This window comes from Photinus pyralis, unplaced genomic scaffold (assembly GCF_008802855.1).
Source record: "Photinus pyralis isolate 1611_PpyrPB1 unplaced genomic scaffold, Ppyr1.3 Ppyr1.4_LG6, whole genome shotgun sequence".
NCBI classification, from domain to species: Eukaryota; Metazoa; Arthropoda; class Insecta; order Coleoptera; family Lampyridae; genus Photinus; species Photinus pyralis.
Genome location: NW_022170663.1, coordinates 17,372,592 through 17,396,694, shown reverse-complemented (window position 1 = coordinate 17,396,694; position 24,103 = coordinate 17,372,592). Strand labels below are relative to the sequence as shown.

At 35.7% G+C, this 24,103-nt stretch overlaps 1 protein-coding gene across 1 annotated transcript; it reads left to right on the top strand.

Moving 5' to 3' along the window:
• The first annotated feature begins 2,011 nt into the window (after nt 1–2,011).
• On the top strand, nt 2,012–6,313 carry LOC116174228 (facilitated trehalose transporter Tret1-2 homolog). Its single transcript, XM_031492121.1, has 3 exons — nt 2,012–2,149; nt 4,772–4,861; nt 4,914–6,313. Exons 2-3 carry the CDS (start codon nt 4,798–4,800, stop codon nt 6,239–6,241), a joined length of 1,392 nt encoding a protein of 463 aa, XP_031347981.1. The 5' UTR covers nt 2,012–2,149; nt 4,772–4,797; the 3' UTR covers nt 6,242–6,313.
• Nucleotides 6,314–24,103: the final 17,790 nt, after the last annotated feature.

The window sequence follows — 24,103 nt, the reverse complement described above, 5'->3', positions numbered from 1 at the left end:
AATTCGGTTATAAATATTCAATAAGAATCAATAATTCGAATGACTTCACACTAGCTAATGCAAAATTTTGATTGACAACGAATTGTCCGCACAAATCAGTAAAACAAATCAATCAATCAATCTTTATTTGTCCGTATACCAAAAATAGGTTTTGACACGTCAGAAAATATGGTAAATATTAAATTAGTACAATGCATATATATATATATATAAAAGGAATAATAAAAACAGTTTAAAATTTCAAATAAATAAAAGCTAGACAGACCATGTGGCTAAAACAGAATATAGATTATAAACAATTTAAAATTTTAGTTAAAAAGAGACAAAACAGAGATAAAATATAAACAAGTAAAGGTAAAAATGACTAAAGAAAATACTACTACACAGGCACAAAAAGTTCAAGTAAACAAACAATGAAATAAATAAATATCATTAAAATTATTGAATAGATCTCCAAGGCGTATGTAAATATTCACTAACGTTATAAAAAGAATGACTTAATAAGTGCGCCTTAACGACTCTTTTAAATTTAAAAAAATTGTAAGGTTTGATACAATCAGGAACGATATTGTATAAGTCGACCCTAAGACTGTTATTTTTAGACCTACTTAGTTTATAATAGGGCGTTTTTATTTTTTTTGCTCCTCGTGTAGAATAGTTGTGAGAGAAGTCATTGGTTTCAAATTTATTTTTGTTTTTATGAATTTCCAATATGGTGTGATATATGAAAATAGATGGAAGAGGCTAAGTTTATGCAAAGGCATAAACGTGAGGTTAACTTCAATAAAACTACTTTACGATACAGAAATAACTAAATTTCTATACAACAAATGTAATCAAATTGAAGTAAAATGTAAATAAGATAGTATGAACAAATTGTTCGGAATTATTAAGAATAATACTGAGTCATAATCCGTGCATATCTCACACTAATTATGTGCAAATATAAATCCGCTAATCGTATTCAATAAAGCAGCCACAACACATCAGAAATAGACAGAAATAATATCCACTACACAGAGCCCTTTTCAGATAGACAATAAGTCCAGTAAAGGTAATGTCGTATCGATAAAAATAATTTGCACGTAAGCGTAACCACTGTGCATACCAGATCTTCTCTGTGCGAAGCAAGTAATACTGTTCGCAAGACCAAATTAAAGAAGGGATAGAATTAGAAAAATCACGGAAAAAATCTGACGACTTCTTTTCTTACCTACTTACATCTTTTTCAAATGTTTTTCAATAAACGTCAATACCTGAATGATTTATTAAATTAAGATTATTATTTACATGAAATGTATACAAAAGCAGAAAAAAGGAAAATGTTACAATAATAACATGATTTATTTTGTTGCTAAACATCTCGATAAGCAAATTACAAAATTTCATGTTGATGGTTAAATTGTTAATTAACATTACTCCAGAAAAAGGACTTGCCTGTTTTTTAATTGTATAGAAATGAAGTCAAACATTTTAGCGTACGTAGAAAAATCCAATCCAATCCAATTTCATCACTATAAATACATAGGCATTGAATAAGTAAATTCAATTAAATTACATAGGAGATTTTGTATGTTTAGAGTTTAAATTTACGCACTGTATAATATTCATAAAAAAAGATTTTTAAAAAGACCTGAAAAGCCTTAGTGGCTCCTTAATAAATTTAAAGAGTCTGATATCTTATGGAAAGTGGTAGCAGACTCCTTGCAGGGATGTAAACTATTAAATATTGTGACAGATTTTTTAACACCCTTAAAGGCTCTTTCAAGAGCTCTTAAAGATACTGTTATGTGTATAATTTTCTTTGTTCAGGTGAATTTTCTATATACATTACTACATTACATACTTTTTGGAAATATAAGCTAAAACCGCCATTTCACAATTACACATTAAGTCATTACCAAGGCGATAAACAAATTGCTTATTGTTACACCTATCGCCAGACCTTTAAGGCCACGGCAGTCATTATAATAAAATTGTTCAAAGTGGTTTTAATTACCGTACAATTCGATCTGTTCCTCACAGCAACCTCTAATATCCTATTGGATGCATTATGGTGCTGAAAGTTTGAGAAGGTTATGCATGTCATCATTCCAAATGTATGGTAATGCAAGCATAAAAAAACTGTCTGAAAAATAACCAAAATCAAGTAAGTATAGGTTGCCTAGCAATAATATTATGATAGTAGAGATCGTGGTATACCACGTGAGTTGTTTTTTTCATGGTATGCCAATTAATTATACAAATTAGTTAAAGATCTTTTTTCCAACACCGACACTTTTTTATTGAATTTAATCCCTAATTTTTGTACATTAACATAAAATTCAAAAATAATTCATTGTCTATATTTTTAGGATAGGTAATATTAAAAGTACAATTTATAAAGGGCCCTAAAGTACATCCCGCATTATTTATTCTTGTTGATATCAATGGCATATCATCACTGTGATTTCTTCTTTCTTCTCCACTGTAGCCCGAGAAAAAATCATTCCAGATCTCTTCTTTTTTCCTGAATGATTGTTCCAAATAGCCTTCGGCCACTGAAGATGATTGCCATCCCTCATGATTTTTGAGCGTAAGGAAGGTCTTCCCAGCTCCAACTAAAAACGATGTAGAGGATCGTCGAAAACAAATAATGCTCCAATCCCAAAAATTCTTCAGGTTACGGCTATTAAACGTGGAAATTTTGAAAATGGGTTTTTTCAATAATTGTGCACTTTTTATCTGTTATGTGGCACATCTTTCGGTCTTGATCCAACGTACTTCTTATATATAATGCCAAATAACTAATTGAGTTCTTCTCCTCCTCGACAATGGTAATACTCTTGACTTTTTAGTTTATGGGTCTGAAACACTAACTACCAGCACCGATCCTCGATCCTCTATGTCGTCTATTTTCATTTTTAACAATTCATCTGACCTGCAACCTCATTCATTGTTATTCCATTATGTATGATAAGGGGACTTTATCAAAGTAAAATTTAATTGATTTAGATAAACGATGGCACATGTGCCAAGTTGTAGACAAGGAAGAGCGATGTAAATAAGTAATCGCATTTCGTCGGCCCTTACCCAAGATGAAAAATTGTGATATAGATGGTCTGGACTTAAAAAATTATTTAGCGTACGTAACAGTCCGTTACGTTTAAATTCAAATACGCATTTTTCCGGTAGTGTTTGAGTGGTATTGTGAACTTATGCCATTGCCACAGCAATATACCAGTGTACAAACCTGTTGATTTTTCCCGTAGCAAATGATTTATTGCATGGACGCCGCCAGGAAATTTTGTAGGAGGGGGCAAGCTCACCATTAATATGGACGTGAGTGGAGGGGGTAGGGTATGCAAACTCAAGGTTACGTGCCAGTAACAAACTTATTGCTTTTCATTTTATTTAAACAAAAACATAACTCTTCTATTATCTGTTCCAAAGAGATCTATGCACTTCTCAAGTGAATACGCAACGCAAGGGAAACGATTACATGGCCCTTGCCCGTTGTGTTGCTTACGACAAGTGTTACCTTTTATTTTTCCCTTTTCCCAGGGGGGGGGGTCCAAGGCCCCTCCTTGCCCCTATGTAGCGGCGCCCATGATTTATTGCTGTTTCTGCTTATTTTAAGACATCATGGCAGAGGTGCCTTCATATGCTTCGTCACTTCCTTCTTCCACATTTTGATGTAATGATGCGGAACTATTAATAAGAAAGAGGTACATTTCTCTAAAAATTAAACAGTTATTTGTTTGAAATTCAAACTACTGATATTATACTTTGTTTCAATAACAGTTTATTAATCTCATAATTAATATAACAAATGTTTTTAGTACTAATTAATTCAATCTGAGCAAATTAGGAGAAAGAAAATCGTTTTAACACTTTTCGGAAATGAGTATAAATAATTTTGGTTGGGGTATAAAATGCTTTTAATTGGTTGAGGGGGGGGGGGGATATGTAGATCCGACCCTGTCGATGGGTATTCAAAATGGAGATCAAAAGGAAGTACCGAATGTATAATACGAGATTGGTTGCACGTGGATTTCCACAGCAAGTAAACTAAAAAGCACTCTGTAATTGGGTGGAAGACTATTGAGGGCCCAGAACAAGAGGGAAGATTTTGAGTATTGCACCGACCGCGTATTTTACAAAAGGCACTTTATAGTGTAACGTAAATTTAATTACGTGGTTTATTTATTTACAATTAACAGTATTCTTACAATATGATTTATCACTCACACATACACAATAACACCTCGAACTATTTATTACTTCGGCGTTGAAATTGGAACTGACAATTCGGTTTGCTTATATAGCAAACGCTCCCTGTTTCGCGAAAGATTCGTCTTCATTTTGTCGATGTCTATCAAAATTTCTGGAATGTTCGCTAGAATAGACTAAAAATGCCGGTTGACAGTGGTATTAAAAGCTGACCGATGTATTAATATACTTACGGCATACTTAACCTATTGTCAGCTAAGAATGTTGCTAAGGCACGTGATTGGATGTTTTTGGCAGATAATGATATTATTCATGCGCGATTTACATGTTACACAACCTTCATAACCTTGAATTTTGAAAAATGCGAATTAGTAACTGATTTGCTATATTGCCAAACTGATTCTTCTTACGACTTCGTATTAGAAAAATCACATTAGCATAGGTCACACGAGTTTTTTTTCATGTTATGTCAATTAATTATAGGAATTACTGAACAATTTTTTATACGGTCCATTGTCTAGCAAAACAATTTAATTCCATCATCTCTGTTGATGTTTAGGTGCTGTCGAACTTACAATCAGCATCATGAGAGTAACTTCATCGATATACAAAAGGGAATATCGTCTCCAATATTTAGCTACATTTGCAGGTAAAAACTGACTACTTGCTCTATATACCTAAGTTTGAATGAAAAATTTTAGGGACACTATCAATTTTGAGCGTTGGAGCAAATAATGCGTGGACATCGCCATATCTACCACAAATTACAAATGGAACCTACCCCGGTATATCAGTAACTAGCGACGAAGGTTCATGGATAGCCATCATGCCACAATTAGCGTCACCTCCTGGCGCACTAATTGCCGCTTACTTGGTCGATAGAATCGGTCGAAAAATGACGACCTTACTGATGGCTCCGATAACTTTTGCGATGTTCATCACAATGGCTTTCGCAAGGACAACGCTGGCATTCTGCGCGATTCGTTTTCTGATCGGATGCGTCGGGTCCATCTTGTACACGGCCTTACCAATGTATCTCGGCGAAATCGCCCATCCAGCAATCAGAGGTATTTTAACAGCGAGCGTTGCCTTCTCATCGTTGCTCGGAACTTTGCTGATCAATGTGCTCGGGTTTCACTTCTCCATCCTTCTCTCGTCGTTAATTTGCGCCGCTATTCCACTGGTACACTTCCTCGCTTTCATCTGGATGCCCGAGTCACCCTATTATCTGATTCGGAAAAACATGGACGAAACAGCTCGAGAATCGCTAGCAAAATTGCGCTCCACTGATGACAATGGGAATGAGTTCAAGATGATTTCCGTGGCCGTTAACGAGGAGATTGCCAACAAAAAGGCGCGTTTTTTGGATATATTCACAGTCAAAAGTAATCGCTTTGCCTTATTCGTTTTTATCATTTTAAATACAACGCGCAAATTCAGTGGGATTGGACCTTTCCTGTTTTACACAGTTTCCATTTTTCAAACCGCCGAGGGAAGTGTCAGTCCACACACATCCGTGGTTATCTTCCTTTGTATTCAAATTATATCGGCTATGGTGTCCCTAAACGTCCTCGATTATGTTGGACGAAGACCTATTATTATAATCTCAACCGTCGCTTGCATTATCACTTTGTCCATTAGCGGAACCTACTTCTACTGCAAGGAATACCATCCGGATTACCTCCAACATTTCGGATGGGTACCTCTGACCGTTTTAACGATATACATGGTGTTTTACAACTTGGGATTGGAGTTGACCCCGATGGTGTACGCAAGTGAGCTCTTTCCGACGAATGTGAAGGCGTCGGCGCTAGGTGTGGTCGACGTAATTTCCTCCTGTAATGGAATCGTTACGTTGAAGCTCTTCCACATTTTGACAGACCACTATGGGATGTATCTATCCTTTTGGGTATTCGCAGTATGCTGCGTAGTGGGATTGGTTCTGATTGTTATATACGTTCCAGAGACAAAGAATAAGACTTTGCAAGAGATTCAACAAGATTTATCGGGGCGATCAGAAAAAGCCTAGGTTTTCCTTTATTAACTTAAATTGTACAATTTTATTTGTTATAGGTGGTAGTGGAATGAAAGTATAATAAGATAGAAGGTTCAATTGCGCTCTTTTGAAAGTTACCGATCACCAATTCTTTGGTTTGATCTAGCGAACCCGTTCAATGACACAACATACCAGATAAGATAAACTACAACCACTCGGCTTGCCCAAAGGAACTTGAAGTTGAAAATTAACTGGGTTCGCAAACACACATGAACATCTGTCATTGCCAAAACGCGTAGAAGGCAATATATATTCTAAGAAATTTCTTTAGCTTACCTTTCCTTTACAGACTATAAATTTTGACTAATCCCTGCGTGCTTACTACAGATTTGCAACCCAATCGTTAAATAATGTTCCTGCCGAATTATTCTCCAAGTTTGTATTTAAACCGAGTAAATCTGTTCAAATCTGAATAAGAAAAACTAGAAGTGAAAACTCCCCTTGAGTTGGTGAAAATTTCGGTAATCGCATAATCGGAAGCACCTCGAAAAATCAAGGTGAGATAGATTAATTCTCTTAATTATCAATACGTCTTTCAAGTTCTCAAATGATAAATCTAATTCTTTAAGTCACGGAACCTACGGACCTACAATCTCTTATCTTTTCAATCCTATTCTATCCACATTAATAATAATCCCAGCTTGACTAATGACAAACCTTAAAAACTTCATCTGTCTCGTGGCTCTTAATAAATTCGCACTTCGTTAAATTCAACTTTATCCCGCTCTTCTCCAAAGTGCCTCATATGATTACAAACAAGGAGCGGGTCAAGTTATTAACGTAAATTTACGCATCTCGAACGCTTGGGTCGTGGATAAACAAAAGACACTGATCTGCTATTCGTTTAAAGGGGCTCAAAAATTTCGTTGGTTCCACTCTGGCATAATATAAATAGGAAAACGCACAGCGAGCTAGAGTGATCTGTAGCGTCTATGAAAGTGTACATCTCGTCTACACGTATATAATAGCTTCAAAAGCAAAAAGGGACGGTCACTCAGGGCCAAGAATTGCAGTACAGGGAAAACAACAAATTCCTCCTTTATAATGAACGATAACAAAGCACCTACCTTAAAAATCAAACTGTTAATTACGACAAGGAATTGATGAATACAACTCAAAACCAAACGCCTAAAGATGAACACATCTCTCCTCCATAATGCTCTCGCCTTATAGAAAGTTTGGCAATTTGGGGAAAGAAAACCTGGATTTTCTAGCAATCATGACGAATTCGAAGAAACTGCTCCAAAACTAATACTTTCTTTAATTAATTTTTCGGCTTCCCAACGTCATATAAATCCCGGCTCAAACATCAAGATAAATAAGCGCGCCTCAAATGACACTAAGCACACTCAAATGAACCGACGTTTGCTGAAACACCTCTAATTAGCCACCGGTAATTATGCTTACGTAATTGGTCCTAAATTCAGAAGTCCAGTAAGTAGTTTCTTGAAGTTTTCGGCGACCTTGCTCCTTTTAATCCGGGTTTTCACTTAGCATTACATGCATAAAACCACCGAATAATTAATAAGCGAAACTGAAATCAGAAAATATTAATTTTCCCTCGACTTCCAAATGACGAAGCTTTCGGATACTGCAAAATTAACTTAAATGTTAGCATTTGAAATACCGCACATTTAATTCTACACTCTATTGCCATCTCCTGGACGATAAATAAATAGATCCAGAAGTTTCATTTTTTAGTAATGAAGCGCCCCGTTGAGTGCATTTATATACAGTGCGTTCATTAGGTCTGGTAGATTTCATGGCGCAAAATGGATGCTTTGTTACAATAGTTCCCGACACGAATTGTTATTTTATTTTTCAACGTAGTTCAGGCGCGAAATAAGCAAAATTTCAAATTGGAAATTAATTGGTCGCACTGATGACCAAACGCGAATTGATTAATTTTAATTTTCTTTAAGGATCACACACTATTGTTGATGAATTGCTCCATTTGTAATTAGTGTGTTGCTAGAAGTAACGTAGTTCTACTTATTAGTTGGTCGCGATCGATTTCGGACGAACTTCGTCCATCATCAGGCGATACGTCAATATAGTTCATGATTCGTTTTTACTATATTGACGTATCGCCTGATGATGGACGAAGTTCGTCCGACATCGATCGCGACCAACTAATAAGTTTTTAATAAAAAATTAGTGTGGTCACACACTAATCTCGCTGCGTGCTCATCCAAATTTTTTTACTGAAATTAATTCCCTCTATTCTGTTTTAATTAAAGAACGCCTACAAAATGAATCCGACCATCTTTCATCGTGAATTCGTTTGCTTAATTCTTGCCTTAAAAAAAACATTAGATCTACTTTGATTTCAGAAGCCCACCTTTCGATAAATTCACAATAATGACATACAATTGATCTTGATTAATAGGTACAGATGTATTATTGTACGAAAGAATTTTGAGTTTAGTTGAAATTCTGAGTTTAAACTTGAAATTTGGAAAATTTCAGGTGTTTTTGTGTGGGTTTTCCTATTTGATTCAATAAAATCCAAAAGTTGTACTTTTTGCCCCTACGTGGTATAAGTTCACTCAATCCTGAATTTCCCAAAAAGTTGTTTGTAAAAAAATCATTGTGTTGCCTTTTAGTCCTCCAGGAATGTACATTTTTCTAAACTATGTGGCAAACAATCCGCGACAAATTTTCTCCTTTATTGCAGCTTCTCCGCTGATTTTCTCGACGAACAATAAGCGGTTCCTTCAGAATCCGACTTTTTCCCATTGTTCAGTTTCTTCAGAACTTTCAGATCCTTTTTTCTTCAGTAATTTATTAATATCGTCGCGTTTCCTCGTTTGCCTTTTTTTCAGAATTTTCATATTTTCAGGGTGTTTGGGTTCTTCCGGTTTTTCAGATCCTTCTCCATAAATCGCAAGACGCAACCCCATATCGCACACCTTTCGCAAGCAACGGCCCCAAACTATCGTGGAGAAAGAGTACGGGAGGATTCAGTTAGAAACGCGCTATAAACTTAAAATTTCTGCAGGTTCTGGTAACTACAAATTAAAAATAGAAATGTTATCCCAATACGATAGTTTTTTTAATGGATTTCTCAAAAAGGTAGTGAAGGCATAACTACATACGAAGACTTATAAGTAGATCACAGATCTCTATCTATCCATAAACATACGAGCATAATCATTACCAAAGAAATCTTATTAAATTGATGGTATATTGACACCTCCGCGTTTAAAAACTAGTTTAGTGTAATATGAGAAATTATGTCCAATAAAGAATTCTCAGCTTTTTCAATGACTCCAGGCGAATCAAATTTCTGTTTGTTTATATTAACTTTATAATTTTTTTTTTTTTTTTTTTTATTAATTTATTTAAGGTGCATTGAACAGCTTAGGTCTTTTACACCATTAAACTTAACTTAAAAATTTACATGAGTGATCTATATCTCATTTAACAGGTTTGTATTTTCTAAATAACCCAATAACTTTAATATGTCTATTTCAAACACATTCGTAATGTCTCTTGGTATCCCGTACTGTATTCGTTCTATATTAAATTTTGTACACTCGCACAATATATGTTCTACTGAGAGAGGTATGTCACAAAAATCACAGTTAGGTGGCGGTGTTAGGTTGTGAGTCAGTTTTGTATGTCCTAGTCGTAGTCTTGATATAATAACCTGCTGTTTTCTATTTAGCTTCACTTTTGGTTTCCAGTAAGTTGGTGTTTGCTGTATTTTTTCGTAGTTTGTTGATTTGGATGTTTTCCCAGTCCTCATACCACTTTTGGAAAATGGTTGTATTTATGAAATGTTTGGTATCCTCTGGTGAAACTGTACTGTCGTCTACTGTTTGTAATTGGAATTCGGAAGCTTCTTTCGCCTTTGCATCAGCTTCTTCATTTCCCAGTATACCTATGTGACTTGGAATCCAAATGAATGTAACGTTTTTGTTCAGTTCTTGAATTTTATATAAAATTTTGTGAATGTCTTTTACGTAACTGTTTGTAGGATGTTAATATAATTCATACACAAAATTAATTGTACACCTTTATTTATTACTTTCTTGGTAGAACATAAATAATTAATTCATATATTAATTTGATGGTTAGTTTGATCACTCAGATTCCTGCATTCCAGTAACTAGTGGCAACTACGAGGCTATTTTTTTAGTTTTCTACTCATTTATGAAACGTAGTGTAAAATTAGAACCACGGTGATTAGAACTCTGTGTAACTACTGTCGCACTAACATCTTCAACCGCTTCCTTCCCTCAAATAAAAATAAACTGCCTTCTTCTCTACATCGAAATTCTCTTAGAAGTTAGATTGATTTAATAGTAATAATAAGTAATTCAAACCCTGACAAAAAAAATGAATTTTAAGGGAACTTGATCGGACCTAGGAAGGAACTTGAGAACCACTTGAGTTAGGATTATTATGAGATTAGGAAGTATGGAAGAAATTTGAGAAGAACCCAAAGAAAACTTGAACGCTCTACTAAATCAATTTCCAAATAATTACACTCGAAAATTTGTATTAAGAGTCCCAAATTTCACTTTCAAGTCATTCGTTTCATTCCCTTAGGTGGGGTAGCCACAAATTCAAAAAACTTAAACTACACACTGGGTCCTCTGAAAATTCATTCGTATTTAGACTTTTTGACTTTGTTATACATTAATATTTATACACATCTTTTAGAATGAATAAAATGTTAGTTCTACAGTTGCAGCACTTTTTAGCGCATTTTTGAAAAAAATACGCTATTATATTCGTTATTGCTGGCAGGCCGGCTGTCCGCGTTAGATCTCCACAACTACAATAGCTAGAGACTTCAAATTTTCACTAAAAGCTTCCTGCTATAGTGTAGATGTGCAGGCACTAGTCTATTTTGAGTTAGATTACTTGCGAGATCGATAATTGAAGAAAATAATTTCGATATGGGTTTCGGAGGTGCTATAATTTTACCGTTAGATAGCGCTACCAGTATAAAAACTTATTATTTACTTTGTGATTTGTTTTACAAAATGAAGACGTGCCGTCAATTGAAATTAAATAAAATTAATTATTTAACGCAGCCAAAATTACTCGTGAGATCGATAATTTTAAACTTCGCTAATAAAATACTGACCTGCATTACCAAAAATGCGCTTTAATCATGCATATGCTGATTTACAACTTGTTTGTGTCATAATCTATTCTTAAGAAATGTCATTCCATCTTTGGTTCTTATCCCCTAACTTATTTTTGTGCGACCCTGCCAGTATATGTGAATTTACCATAAAAAAATCGCAATAAAAATAACACTTGACTCTGTCTGTCTGTACGTTTGCCCGTCTGTCTTACTTGATATGTATTGTTACGTAAACGGACGGTTTTATTGATTTTGATCACATATGTATAGTAATGATAGGTTACTCTGTATGATGTGAATTTCAATTTTTTAAGGTTAAATGTGGTCGCTAATTTAGATTGAACACAATTTCGATCATATAATTTGAATTCGACATTAATCTTCGTTTTGTTTGGGAATAATTAGATGTTAATTTTGTTTAAATAATCGCCTTGCATTTTGTTTGCTTTATTTGTTCAGTAGATTACGATAGGACAGGTTTTAATTATCTGGAAATAATTGCGTTGTGTTTGAAATCCAAGGCATATCTGATTTATTGTAAAATGAACCTTTTTATTTTGTTGATTTCTACGGTTTTGAAAAACGGAAAATTATAAGTAATCGTATGAACAGATACAGTATTTTTTTCTCTAAAAAAACGTATTTAGACTTTTGCTCTAAAATAATTTGGGGAGCTAGTAATTGACTATAAAGAAATTACCATTGAAATCCCTATGCTGCGTTGCGCTAGGCACCACCCTGGATAATGTACCTATGAAAAAAATACCGCAAGCAAGGCGCGCGGTAAGTTCTTCAGTTACCACCTCTATAAATTAATGTAGGTATTGCTTTAGAAATTAATGAAAATAATATTCGATTTTCAGCCCTATAACTGAAATGAAATCTTGCGTCTCACGCACATCCTTTCTAACTAAGAGATTCCCAATTTCATCCCTTCTTCAGAATCGGTGTTGGTACATCGTGCACCACACTAAATCACGTACTGTAAGTAGGTACTTGCGTACATGCGCTCGATCACCTTTTAAAGATAATTTAAATAACATTTCACGTCTTCTTCTTCAATTTCCACCTATCAAAGCATCTCGAACAGTTTAATACGTTCCGAAAGTTTTCAGTTCACTTAACCATATCATCAAGCATACAACAGTCATTAGCATTAATTAGCTCTTTCATTGCACGATCGTGATTTTCGCAACGTTTTTAGTTCCTTATTAATCTTTCATGAATAGGTATTTAGTTACATAATTGAGTTCAATACGTAACGAAAGCCCTCTATGAATAAGTGTCACTGGTTGTCGGTACGAAATTTGCGTGATCAAGCATTATTTTCGTAATACCATAAATCAGATTTATGGGTTTCTCTTGCGCTGAACTTATCCGTGTACTCTTTTCTGCAGCATTAATCACGAATGCGCAATCAATGCAATTATACTTAGAAACTCTGTTAACTCCTATCGTTAGATATTCTCTGCAAAAATAAACATCTTCAAATACTAGAACCAATTTTTGCGCCGACAATATTTGTTGTTTTTTGAATTTATGGGAACGTATTACAACTTCAATTTGTTTTGGGTGGACATTGGTACAGCAAAATACACATTTAAATCTTCTAGACTCTAGAGAATTGTTGAATGCTTTCTCAAATATTCATAAAATGTATTCTTCCCAACAGTTTGATTAATTAAGGACAGAGTATTCAGATATTAGTCAAAGATTGCCCAGTTGTTGCCCACAGGTTTATCACAGATTCCTTGAAGCTGTTTTAGAGATCACTACAACAAATTTCAGAGATTGTTTACTGATACTTTAAGATTCAAAGTTCTTCACAGATCCTCTTAAGATTCTTACAGATCTTTTACTGATTCTACAGATCTGCGTTATTCGACAAAAATAGAACAAAACGAGCACAAAATCTTGGTAAAAAAAGAATTCCAATTTTACAGTATCGACTACATATTTGAATCTAGAGACCCATTCTAAAAAGTTGAAAAACACAAAACAATTAAAAGCACAACATTTGTATGATACCGCAAAAAATTGCACACAATGAGCACAAGACTATTATATATTCAGAAATTGCATACGATGTAGGTACTCCAGCTTCACAAGCCTCCCTCGTAGCTTAAACAATAAAAAAGTTGAGATAATACCGGTTTAATTAGAACACACTATACAGGGTAATCCAGACTATCCGTCCACCTGTTTTATAACTCAGGGACTTGAACATCTATAGCAAATAGCCCAGATATCTTAGTAATACTGTTGTTCTTGCATCTTGGAGGGGGAAAAAAGTGGCCATTATGGCGTGTTATTAAATAAATAATTTTGAACTTTTTAAATAACTTCACGATTTTGCAAAATTTCGGTTTTTTCCAGATATCTTCGAAAGTAGTCGGAATTTTTTCAGTTTCAAAATTGCATTTTATTAAGCATCAAAATACGCAACTTTGCCAAATTTAAACTACCTACCTACCTTACAGTTAGTAAGAGGTAGTGGGTCATTCAGATCGACGAGACATGGGATGCAGCTATTCATTCGCTGCTGAACCTAAGAAGGATCGGTTGAAACTGCAAAATCGAAATGAGATGAAACATAACAAGTATAAATTGTGCACCACTCTTGTGCAGATGAAGCGCATTTTTTAAAACCGAAATAGCTTAGTAAATGGCTGGGCTATACGGTAGTAGCATGCTACATTTATCGTTGTTTTCTTTCTTGTTAGATATGTCTCGTCCAGATAATTCATTTTGCCTTTGTGGGTACGTTCCTCCGACAAAGCGTTTTCGAGATATTCGCCCGTAAAGTTTTGACATCACCAATAGATATATTTCTTCCAGACGTCCCAATCGCCCTTCCTCTACTCCCTTCCTCCACCCCCGACCACCTGCTAATTTCGGAAAGGAGTCGGGGAGGAAAGTTATATTTTGTACCAATCAATTCATTTCGGTGAGAGCTTTCATTAGAATACCATGAAGGGTAGAATGTGCGTTTATCCCCCCACCCCCACTTTTTCAAAAATTGTACCTGGCACCAGCATGCGTATGCAAATTCTAAAACCAGTTGGTTGTCGCAGGTAAAAGTTACGCACGTTTTACATTCAGAAACAGCATCTTAAGAAATAATTCATTGGGGTGAGAGAGAGCGGGCTTGAGCCCGCCAAATTTGATGGCCGTCTGGCACACATGCAAAATATGGGCTACATATTGCAAAAAATTCGAGGACTCTAGGACCATTCCCCTAAACAAAACCGCAGAACTGGGCCCGAACGGACGAGCAGACGGATAGATGGACGGGCGGACGGACAAACAATACCACATTTTTTTGAATTCTTAAAAAATGCGCTAAAACGTATCAAACGGATGTGAAGAGGCCAATGAACCGAAAGAACCTGAAGAATCATAGATTTCGAACAACACTGAAGAATCCGCACACTTGTAACTGAAGAATCGGACGAATAATGAGAATGGAGGATTTAAAAAAAAATTAAATCTTAAAGGTAGCACAATCGATCTGAGGAACCGTGTGCAGGTAGGATCTGATGGACCTGAACAAACGGCAACATCGGAAGATCGAAATATGCTGAATCAACGAAGAAAGAAAAATCTGAAAAACTCGAAGGATCGACTTGTTGGAAAATTGAAAAATTCGCAGATCTGCAACTGAACCCCGAAAAATTCAAATAAGTAATCTGAAGCATACGAAATATTCTTTCGCTCTTTTCCCATCTTTATATTTATTTCCCCCTTTTTACCACCCGCACGTTAGTAAAGGAGGTATTGTATTGGGGTAAAAAATGACCCCCCCCCTCCACTTTTTTGACGGAAATGCCCGTTTTGAGGCACCAGCAATCCGGATCAAACAATCTTGATGATGTCGGCCTGTCGGCCCGCCTGTACTCTCATTTCCGTCCAGGTTTCCGTCTGAACCAATTGGAACCAAATTTCGTACACATATTCGTAGACATAAAAGGAAGAAAAGCTTTTGGACAGAATCGCTTAGTGTTCGTTACTTTTTGATTTTTGTCCCAAATTTTTGCTGAAAGATCGTCTCCTTTTTGTTTTCCGGAGGCCATTCACTTTTCGCGTTGTCGTGCGTTATTGAGAGGGGGGATGCGAACCTGTAATTCCAATCTTCTGCGTTAAGAAATTGTCCCAGTCCATTAGGGAAGAAATTTTATTGGTGTGTGATTTGTCCTTGATTCAGTTGTACAGTTCGTGTAAAAATCAATGATCCCTTTTCAGGTAACCTTCATAATAGTAAATTTGTCTACTAGTTCGTTAATGAATTCCAAAACAGCAGACGTAACGGCTAGAGGGTTGAGATAATGTGCATGTGGGAGTGTTGTAGGAATGAATCTCGTACGCTTATCAGTCACCATTCTCCATTTTATAGTCTTACAAGAGAATTGAAACTGACGCCATTTCTGCAAGGTAACAGTGGTCAACTTGTCAAAAATAGTCGCCTCATCTACTTGTGAAATTTAACACAAACTCCAGCACTAGAAGATGCTCTATAGCAACTTCCCATGTTCGCATACACGAGCTTATACATTTAAAGGAGAAATCAAGTACCTACGCTAATTAGAAATGATCAGCAACCGAAAGTGTTTAATGTTTATGCATCTTATACTACGAAAACGCCGTAGGTATAGTTGACAACTTGATATCTTTGAACTTTACCCAATAAGGGCTGAAGTCATGCTGCGACACTGCCTCGACATATACGGCCTTGCGTCTACTTTTTTTCCGTAACGAACGTTACATCGCAAAGTGTTTTCAGATGCAGACTAATGATGCGAACCCCATCTTTTTTTTACTTACGTAAATAAAGACAACGATTCTGGCATCCTTTAATTATCGAGGACGAATAGATGGGTGGTCTCCGTAACCCATTCTGGAAAATAGAATCAAATTTTGGCATGACTTATTGCGGTCACCGCGGTACGCGGCGGTTTTTGCAATTATCATTTTGCACTTTTAAAAAATGGTAGCAGGTGTTCAATACAATATTGTGCGTTACACTTCAGCGCTTCTACAAAAAAAAAAGAAATAAAAAAGAAAAAGGTAAGGCGGATCCGATTGGGATCTCTTATATACGTTTCTATCCTTTCTGAGATCACAGAAACAAACAAGTCGAGCACGTGCCTTAAATTACAAGCGGTGGTACAATAAAACGCATATGGTAAAACCCGATACATCAGACAGATGTTTTTTTTAGGAATCTTTGTAATTCATCGAAAACTGTGATGCTGCGCATACCTGCAGGTAATTTTTCCCTTTGACGCGGCGAACTTTATCTGTTCGCGACTGGCGTCCAGCGTCCATGATGACAAGTCGCAAACAGAGGAGCCACGTATTTACGCAATTTTTTAGATAAGACGTCATAGAAGCAGCGTGACGTAAATTGAAATTGCAATTTATTTAAGGTCCGGAAGCTGATTCTGGAAACAATTACGTCAAACTATAACTTATACGGGGCAATTATAAGATTTGAGTCTGGAATTTAAGTATGTATTCGCAATTCCAAGTTTCAAGCATGATTTGACGACAAAGATAAAAACGAGTACTTATCGTAAAGCAAATTTAATTATTACGTGATTTTTTTAATTTACAATTTATTTAACAATAAATTTATAACAATCTAGAAATGAATTGATTTATAACAGTTAAAATAATATTTATCGCCTGGATATACACAATTTATAACAGCGCGAACTATTTATTACTTCGGAGTTGAAATTGGAACTGAACTCAAACACGTTTCAATTTGTTTATTTGTATAGTAGAATGGAACGCTTCTCAACGGTTTGCGAGACGTCTAGAGCGTGGATTGTATTTCAAGGAAGGAATGCATCGCCTCCGCATTCCTTAATAGTTGCGCGCCGGTGATTAATCTTTCATGGCGCCTCGATGTCTGTAATATTCGCTACAATAATCGCTTTTAAACGCATTTTCCAATAACATGAGAGGTGTTTCTGCGACCACTTTCTCTCTTCCTTCATCCGTGTAAACTTTTATAGTTAACCCCTACGCTTTGGCACCTGAAGCACATTCGTGCTCTTAAGAGGTCTTAAAAGCCTTTATTAGTTTGAGGACATTTACAAGTATTTGTAGATCAGTCGATGTCACTTTTTATCCCAAATTTAATGGAATGTTTACAGGTTGTTAGGTTTCGACCTCGAGAACCGTGGGCTAACTTGAAGGGGTGCTAAAAAACCTAAAATTTTTGGACTTTTTTCAGTTTATATCTCGCTTATATCTCGTAAACTAAGAACAAAGTTTTTATCATAGTGCATTACAAAGTTGTAGTGTATTAAATTGGCAAAAATTGGGTTATTAAAATGCATTTCTTACATTTAAATGAGTCATTTTCGCGTTAGGAGGAGGAGAGGGGTCGAGAGGGGGGAGTTCCAAGACGAGTATTAAGATAATTAACGTCGAAATGATGGTAATAAATAGTTATAGCCATTTTTCGGGAATTTTTTTCTGTTCGAGAAACTTTAGCTAACTTTGATCAGCTGTATTTCGGTTAATATTGGGTCTAAAAATTCGTTTCACTAGCCAATTTTTACCAAATTTAATGCCCTTTAACTTTCTAATGCACTATGATACAAAAAATACTCTTAGTTTATGAGATACACGCAAACAACTGAAAAAAGTCGGAAAATTTTAGGATTTTTGGAAACCCCTTCAAGTTAGCACGGTCTCGAAGTCGAAAACTTAGGATAGGCATCCTGATGTACCCCCAAACAACCTGTAATACCATTCACTTTGAAATGTTTTCCAGATGCCCTCATATTTTTCAAGAATTTGAGGCAGTGAGAACTTTCAAGAGTCTTTTAAAAATACCTATTGAGGATCTGGTAATGCCATTCCATAATTTTCAAAAGTTTGTAGAAGTTTCCAAGCGCCTCTAAAACTTTCTGAAGGCTCTTAAGGCCAAATGCTTTTATTAAACGTTAAGCATGTTCAAAGGTCGTCTAGAATCTTGCACTGTTTTAAAGTCTGTAATTTAAATACCTCAAGGGCTATTCGATAGTCACCAAATATTTTCTTCCTACTTTTCATGGTCTTGCCCAACGTTTCAGTGTACTTTAGAGCCGCTAACGGGCATTTACGAGCTTTTGAGATGCAATATGGTAGTAGCCTTTAGAACCTAGAACATCTTAGAGTGACTAAGAGCACCAAGAGCTTTTAATAAGGTTTAAAAGTAGATAATAGCCGAATCTTGAGAAACCTTTAAGACCTTTTGTGAATTTTGATTGCTCGGAATCTTTTTCTAACCAAAATTTGTTTTGAAATTTTCCAAAAATGTTCCTAGATTCTCATAACCGTTCGTTCCTTTTAATTTTTTTTTTAAAAAGTTTTAAATTATATCAGAATCTCATTGAATGTTTTGGCATCTTAAAACTGCCTTAGAGTGCTCTTGCTGCTATTTTAAATATACTTACTACATTGAAATCTCAGGATTTTTCTTTAAAAACCCTGTAAACGCTTACCCTGCTTGTAAAGTTTCTAAAACTCGTCTTCTGATCTTGTAAAGTTCTTATGCCATTCTCATCGACTGGAACATTTCGTTCTCTAACCCATGAAATGTTCCTTATACTCTCCTGTAAATTCACTGGAACTCTAAAATTTTCCCGCCGAGATTTTTCTGGCAATATCATAATCTTTTTCAAGAATTTTCTTGAAATTATCCTGAAATTCTTCTGTATGTGCTGAGATTTTTTTGAAATTTTCCTGACTATGTCCAAAAATTTTAATCAAATTAGGTTACTATTTTCTGGTACTTCTCTTAAATTTTTTTGTAATTAACTTGAACTACGAATACGAATACGAACTCTTTCATAGTAACTTGAGGCTTACACCGAGGCTTACACACATTCGTCATACACATAAAACATCAGAAACTAAGTAATAAACTAGTAATAATAAGTAATTAATTGCACATTCTGGAATTAAGGAGATGACCTAGCCTAGCACAGAATTCATTTAAGTTATAATACGAGTTTTCTAAAAGGTGTCTCCTTAATACTCTTTTAAGCAGATGATAGGATAGTTGCAAGTTCTCTATTAATCTTGAAGTTTCCTTGACGTTCATTTGAAATTCTCTTAAATTACCTCATTTTATCTATTTCCCTTTTCTTCTCCCAATGAAAATTGGCTGAAATTTCGTAGGAATTCTCTTAAAATTTCTTTGACGTTTCCTTGAAGGTATCATACAATTTTTCTGAATGTACCCCAAGTATCAACGTCTGATAAATATTCTAAAGTAATCAAAAAATCTTATCCTAAAACCTTTGAAATCATCATATATTTCTCTAAACATTTCTATTGAAATTATCCAGATATCCATATAATATGTATACAGAGTGACAATTTGAAAACTTACCACCCCTCATATCTTAGTAAATAAACGAGATATTTAAAAAAATCAAAATCCGTTTCGGTAATTCGGAGGGGGAATCACAATGAGATAGTTGGCGATGCACCCCCTCCAACCCCCTGCGCCCCAGCCACCCCAACTTTTAAATCTTAAATAGTGACCCCCCATGTGTGATACGTCGTTGGAAAGCTGCTTTCCAACCATACCAAATAGCATTACATTTAGGTTAGTAATTATCGTGCAAATCAAAAAATAAACATGGAAAATCGTATTTAACTTGAACTTCCAAAGCCGACTCGACAGCAACTCATTTTTGATCGCCAGTTATAATCTATTCTCAAACTCTTGTCGAACCTTTTCAAATGTTGGTTTTGCAATATTTTGACATTCTTGAATTATTCTCTGTCTTAGTTCGTCTATGTTCGCCGGTTGCGTTTTAAATACGACAGATTTCAAATGTATCATATTAGTTTATTTTTTGATTTGCACGATAATTACTAACCTAAATGTAATGCTATTTATGGTTGGAAAGCATTTTTTCAGAGCTTTCTAACGACGTATCACACATGGGGGTCACTATTTAAGATTTAAAAGTTGGGGTGGCTGGGGCGCAGGGGGTTGGAGGGGGTGCGTCGCCAACTATGTCATTGTGATTCCCCCTCCAAATTACCGAAACGGATTTTGATTTATTTAAATATCTCGTTTATTTATTAAGATATGGGGGGTGGTAAGTTTTCAAATTGTCACCCTGTATAATACAACATATTAGCGGTTCAACAGTAGCATGTACTTGGCAACGTTAAGAGGCGCCAACGCTTTCTAAGAATCTCCAAAGCTTTTAGATACTTGTTTTGGAGAGCTTTTAAGAGCTTCTTTCTCAAATCATATCATTTCCTCTAGAGACTTCCAGAAATAGTAACAGTCCTTAAAAAGAGATACCGAAGCTTCCAGGATTTTCATGAATCTTTAAGAAGAGTTTGTAAGAGCAGCCAATAATTTCAAGCGACTTCAAGGGCCTTAAAAGTCCACGAACGCCATCTGGGGTGTTTTACTCTTTAAAATCTTTAACAACTAAGGTTTATAATAATTCTTAACAGTCTTTAAAAGTGTTTGTGAGTCTTTAAGAACCTTTGGGTTCTTTGAAAACTCGCTAAGAGACTTTAATGTCATTTGGATCGGTCGAAAGTTAGCATCAATTAACAGTATTTTCGAATGCGGAGCTGGGTTGGAGTATAATGGCGGGTCTAGCGTTTATTTTATTTGTTGTGTTTAAAAAAGTACACCTATTTACAGATAGTAAACATTTTATTCTTTCTTGCAGTAACTATTAACATTGAATTTCACTTTGCATAAAATATTTGTTACGCCATGCTTTTGTTTTGAGTAAGTACCGTTATCTGAATCATGTTTGTTTGTTATACTGTACAGGTGAATATGCCTTTATATTGGCTATTAAGTATTTATTTATGTGATTGATTAATTATGTTTTCCACGTGTACTTATGATGCCTCTTATGTCTCATTCGTGTTGATTTACTGCATTTGATTCGATTTCCTGACTTTACCGTACAATTTGAGACGTTTTATTGGTTTTATTTGGTCGCCGTAAATTATTTATTTAATGTATTTATGTAGGCTATGCCGGAGTTTTAGTCCCGAAGAAGGGTTTTCCCCTAGTATCGGCTTGTTTTATGCGTAATATATTTATCAGCTCTCCCGTCCCAACGGCCAACACACAAGAGAAACCATTACACCGCGTAGCAGTCCACTCGTGCCATTCATTTCGAGTTTATTGCTACCGAGATTCAAAAGTGCCGCGAAACGTCCCCCTTTTCGACTTGAAACTTAGGTGGCCCTGCTCGTAGTTTTTTCACCAGATTTCTTGTAAGTATAGGGTAACCGGTAAGTCAACATTTTCAGTGCCGGCTTTGGGAACCCCTAAGATCATTACAACACGAAAACAGCAATTTCTCTTGCGGCTTGTTTTCGGCGCCTGCCAAGTAATGTAGAAATACCTACCTACAAAAATTGTTCAGACTGACTGTGATTCGTAATAAATTAGAATATTCACAGAAGGAAAAGAGGGCTTGATACAAAACGGCAAAACGCTCCAACTAAATTATAAAATGAGAAAATTTACCGTGGTTGTTAAAAAATGGTTTCTGAAACGGCCAAATGCAGCACGATCAAGTGGCTAAAGCTGGAGGAGACCTTTTGAGCCTTTAACATAAGGGGTACTGGCGGAAAGATACTTCGATGAATCCTCTTCAAGGCAAAGTATCTAATAAAATTGTTAGTCGTGAATTAAATGATCCTTTTAGGTACAATCGTCGACAGCGTCCAGGCGTCCACATCTCCGCTGCTCTGTTCCAAAGTCCTCATTTCCAGGTGTTATTTACGATTAATTTATATGTTAATAGATAGAAATACATCTTTAGGTACCAAACTGTCGCCGTAACGAATTTTAATCAAAACATCAGAGTGCTCCAGAGGGCAACCTCAAGTTGTCCAGCTTAGCACTTAATAAAAACGAAAGCTGTTATCGTTTATGCGTTCAACGGCACTAAGAATGATGTGAATCAAATCCTTTTGCACGGAACGGAATTCAAAAACATCGTATGACAGGTGTTACATAGTTTATAAAACAACCTACGGGGGCGTAATTAACATTAACTATTATACGTATAAATTATAGCTTACGGGTGGTACGATAACCTCTCATAAGGAAGGTATAATGATGAGATTGTCCCTAACTTTGCCAAATGTTTTCAACAGGTGTGCGTAAACAAGGTATCTATTTGCTTTTTACGTAGGTATCTGGTCGTTTAAGTAAAACTACTCTTATCGAATTCTTTCAACAAATCCCCTGCGCTTGATAAACGAAATTGAGAGTGGCTCAGCATCTGCGAGTTCTGTTCTTTTTTCACCCCAAACACTAAAACGCGACAATCTGGCGCTAACCGCCGACTAATACTTAAGGCAAGTTTGAGCGGAGAGGTGCCATGCCCATAACTTACAAAGAGCACATGTAAAACGTGGGCCGAACAGATTAAAGGTATCCAATTCTAATGTATTTACATTCATAATGCGTTTGTTAGATGAGGTTTATGCAAATTTTACCAACAAACAAAACAAACTTGAGAGATGTTATCTTCTACGAGTGCGCGAGAGTTTAATCGGTTATTCACAAACCTGCCCAACTTGCTTTTAAATATTTTATCATCCTAAGCTGTCATCTGCATAATGGACGCTGGTGATTTTTTGCGAGGCTGTGACGTCTTTTCAAATATTTAACAAAATTGTCCCAATGGAATTATTTAAAACCCAACAGGGGAATTTTGGCATAAATTTGTAGCAGAAAACACCGAAGCAAAAGGACATACAGGAGGTTCTTGAAGATATTACAGCATATTATTGGTAACGGGTTAAAATTTTTCATTTTTTTGAACTAGATTTCATATATTTATAGCCGCCCCAGTTCTTTTATAGCCTTCCAAACGAATGGCGCACTCTTTATATTCGAATTTAAAATTTAAATTTCTTAAACTATTTCATTATATAGATCGCTTGTTCATTTCTCATTTCCGACTTTCGCGCGCATAATGGAAAGTCTACTCCAACTATTAAAAATCATTTCGGTACAAATGTCAGAAATGAAATAAAGAAGTGTTCTGTAACCCGATACCGCGATATCACTACCCCTTAAATTTTGGAGTAAATGCTCCGGAAGTGTTTTCCTACCCTACCTATTAGGTATATCGTTGGGAGGATTTATTCGTTTTTATAAAACTATTCGAGATCAGATTAAAGCAGGAAAAATAATTTTGAAAAGTCAAAAATCGTACAGAAAAGTGACACTTTGTCTTGACTTTCCCGTTGACAAGAGAACGTATTCATCCATATCATTGGCTATCCACTATTTTGTAGGCTCAACACCAACACGGTTTATTGCATCCTCAAAGCGTCATAATGGATGGTGCCGGAAACCGAGCAAATGTATTTCAAAAGCTGATTGCTTTCAATATACTTACCTATTTGTAACGGCTTAGTTACATTTACAATGGTTGACGGCTTCACTTGCATAAAATAACAAGATACGAAGAATCGCATACGATTTTCAGTTTCATTCGGAAACCAGACTTTTAATCCGGCTCATATTCAATAGCGCTGATCCTCGAACTCTTAGAAATCGATTGGCGAAAGTTTGACATCGCTCTCTTTTAGTTCTCGGGTTAGGCTAGGAACAGACGGACAAAAACCATCACATAAGGAGATTGTTAGTGCACTTTCACGTTCAAAAAATAAAAAGTGCATTTTTGCGCTCTTGATGTCTGTCTGTCTGTCTG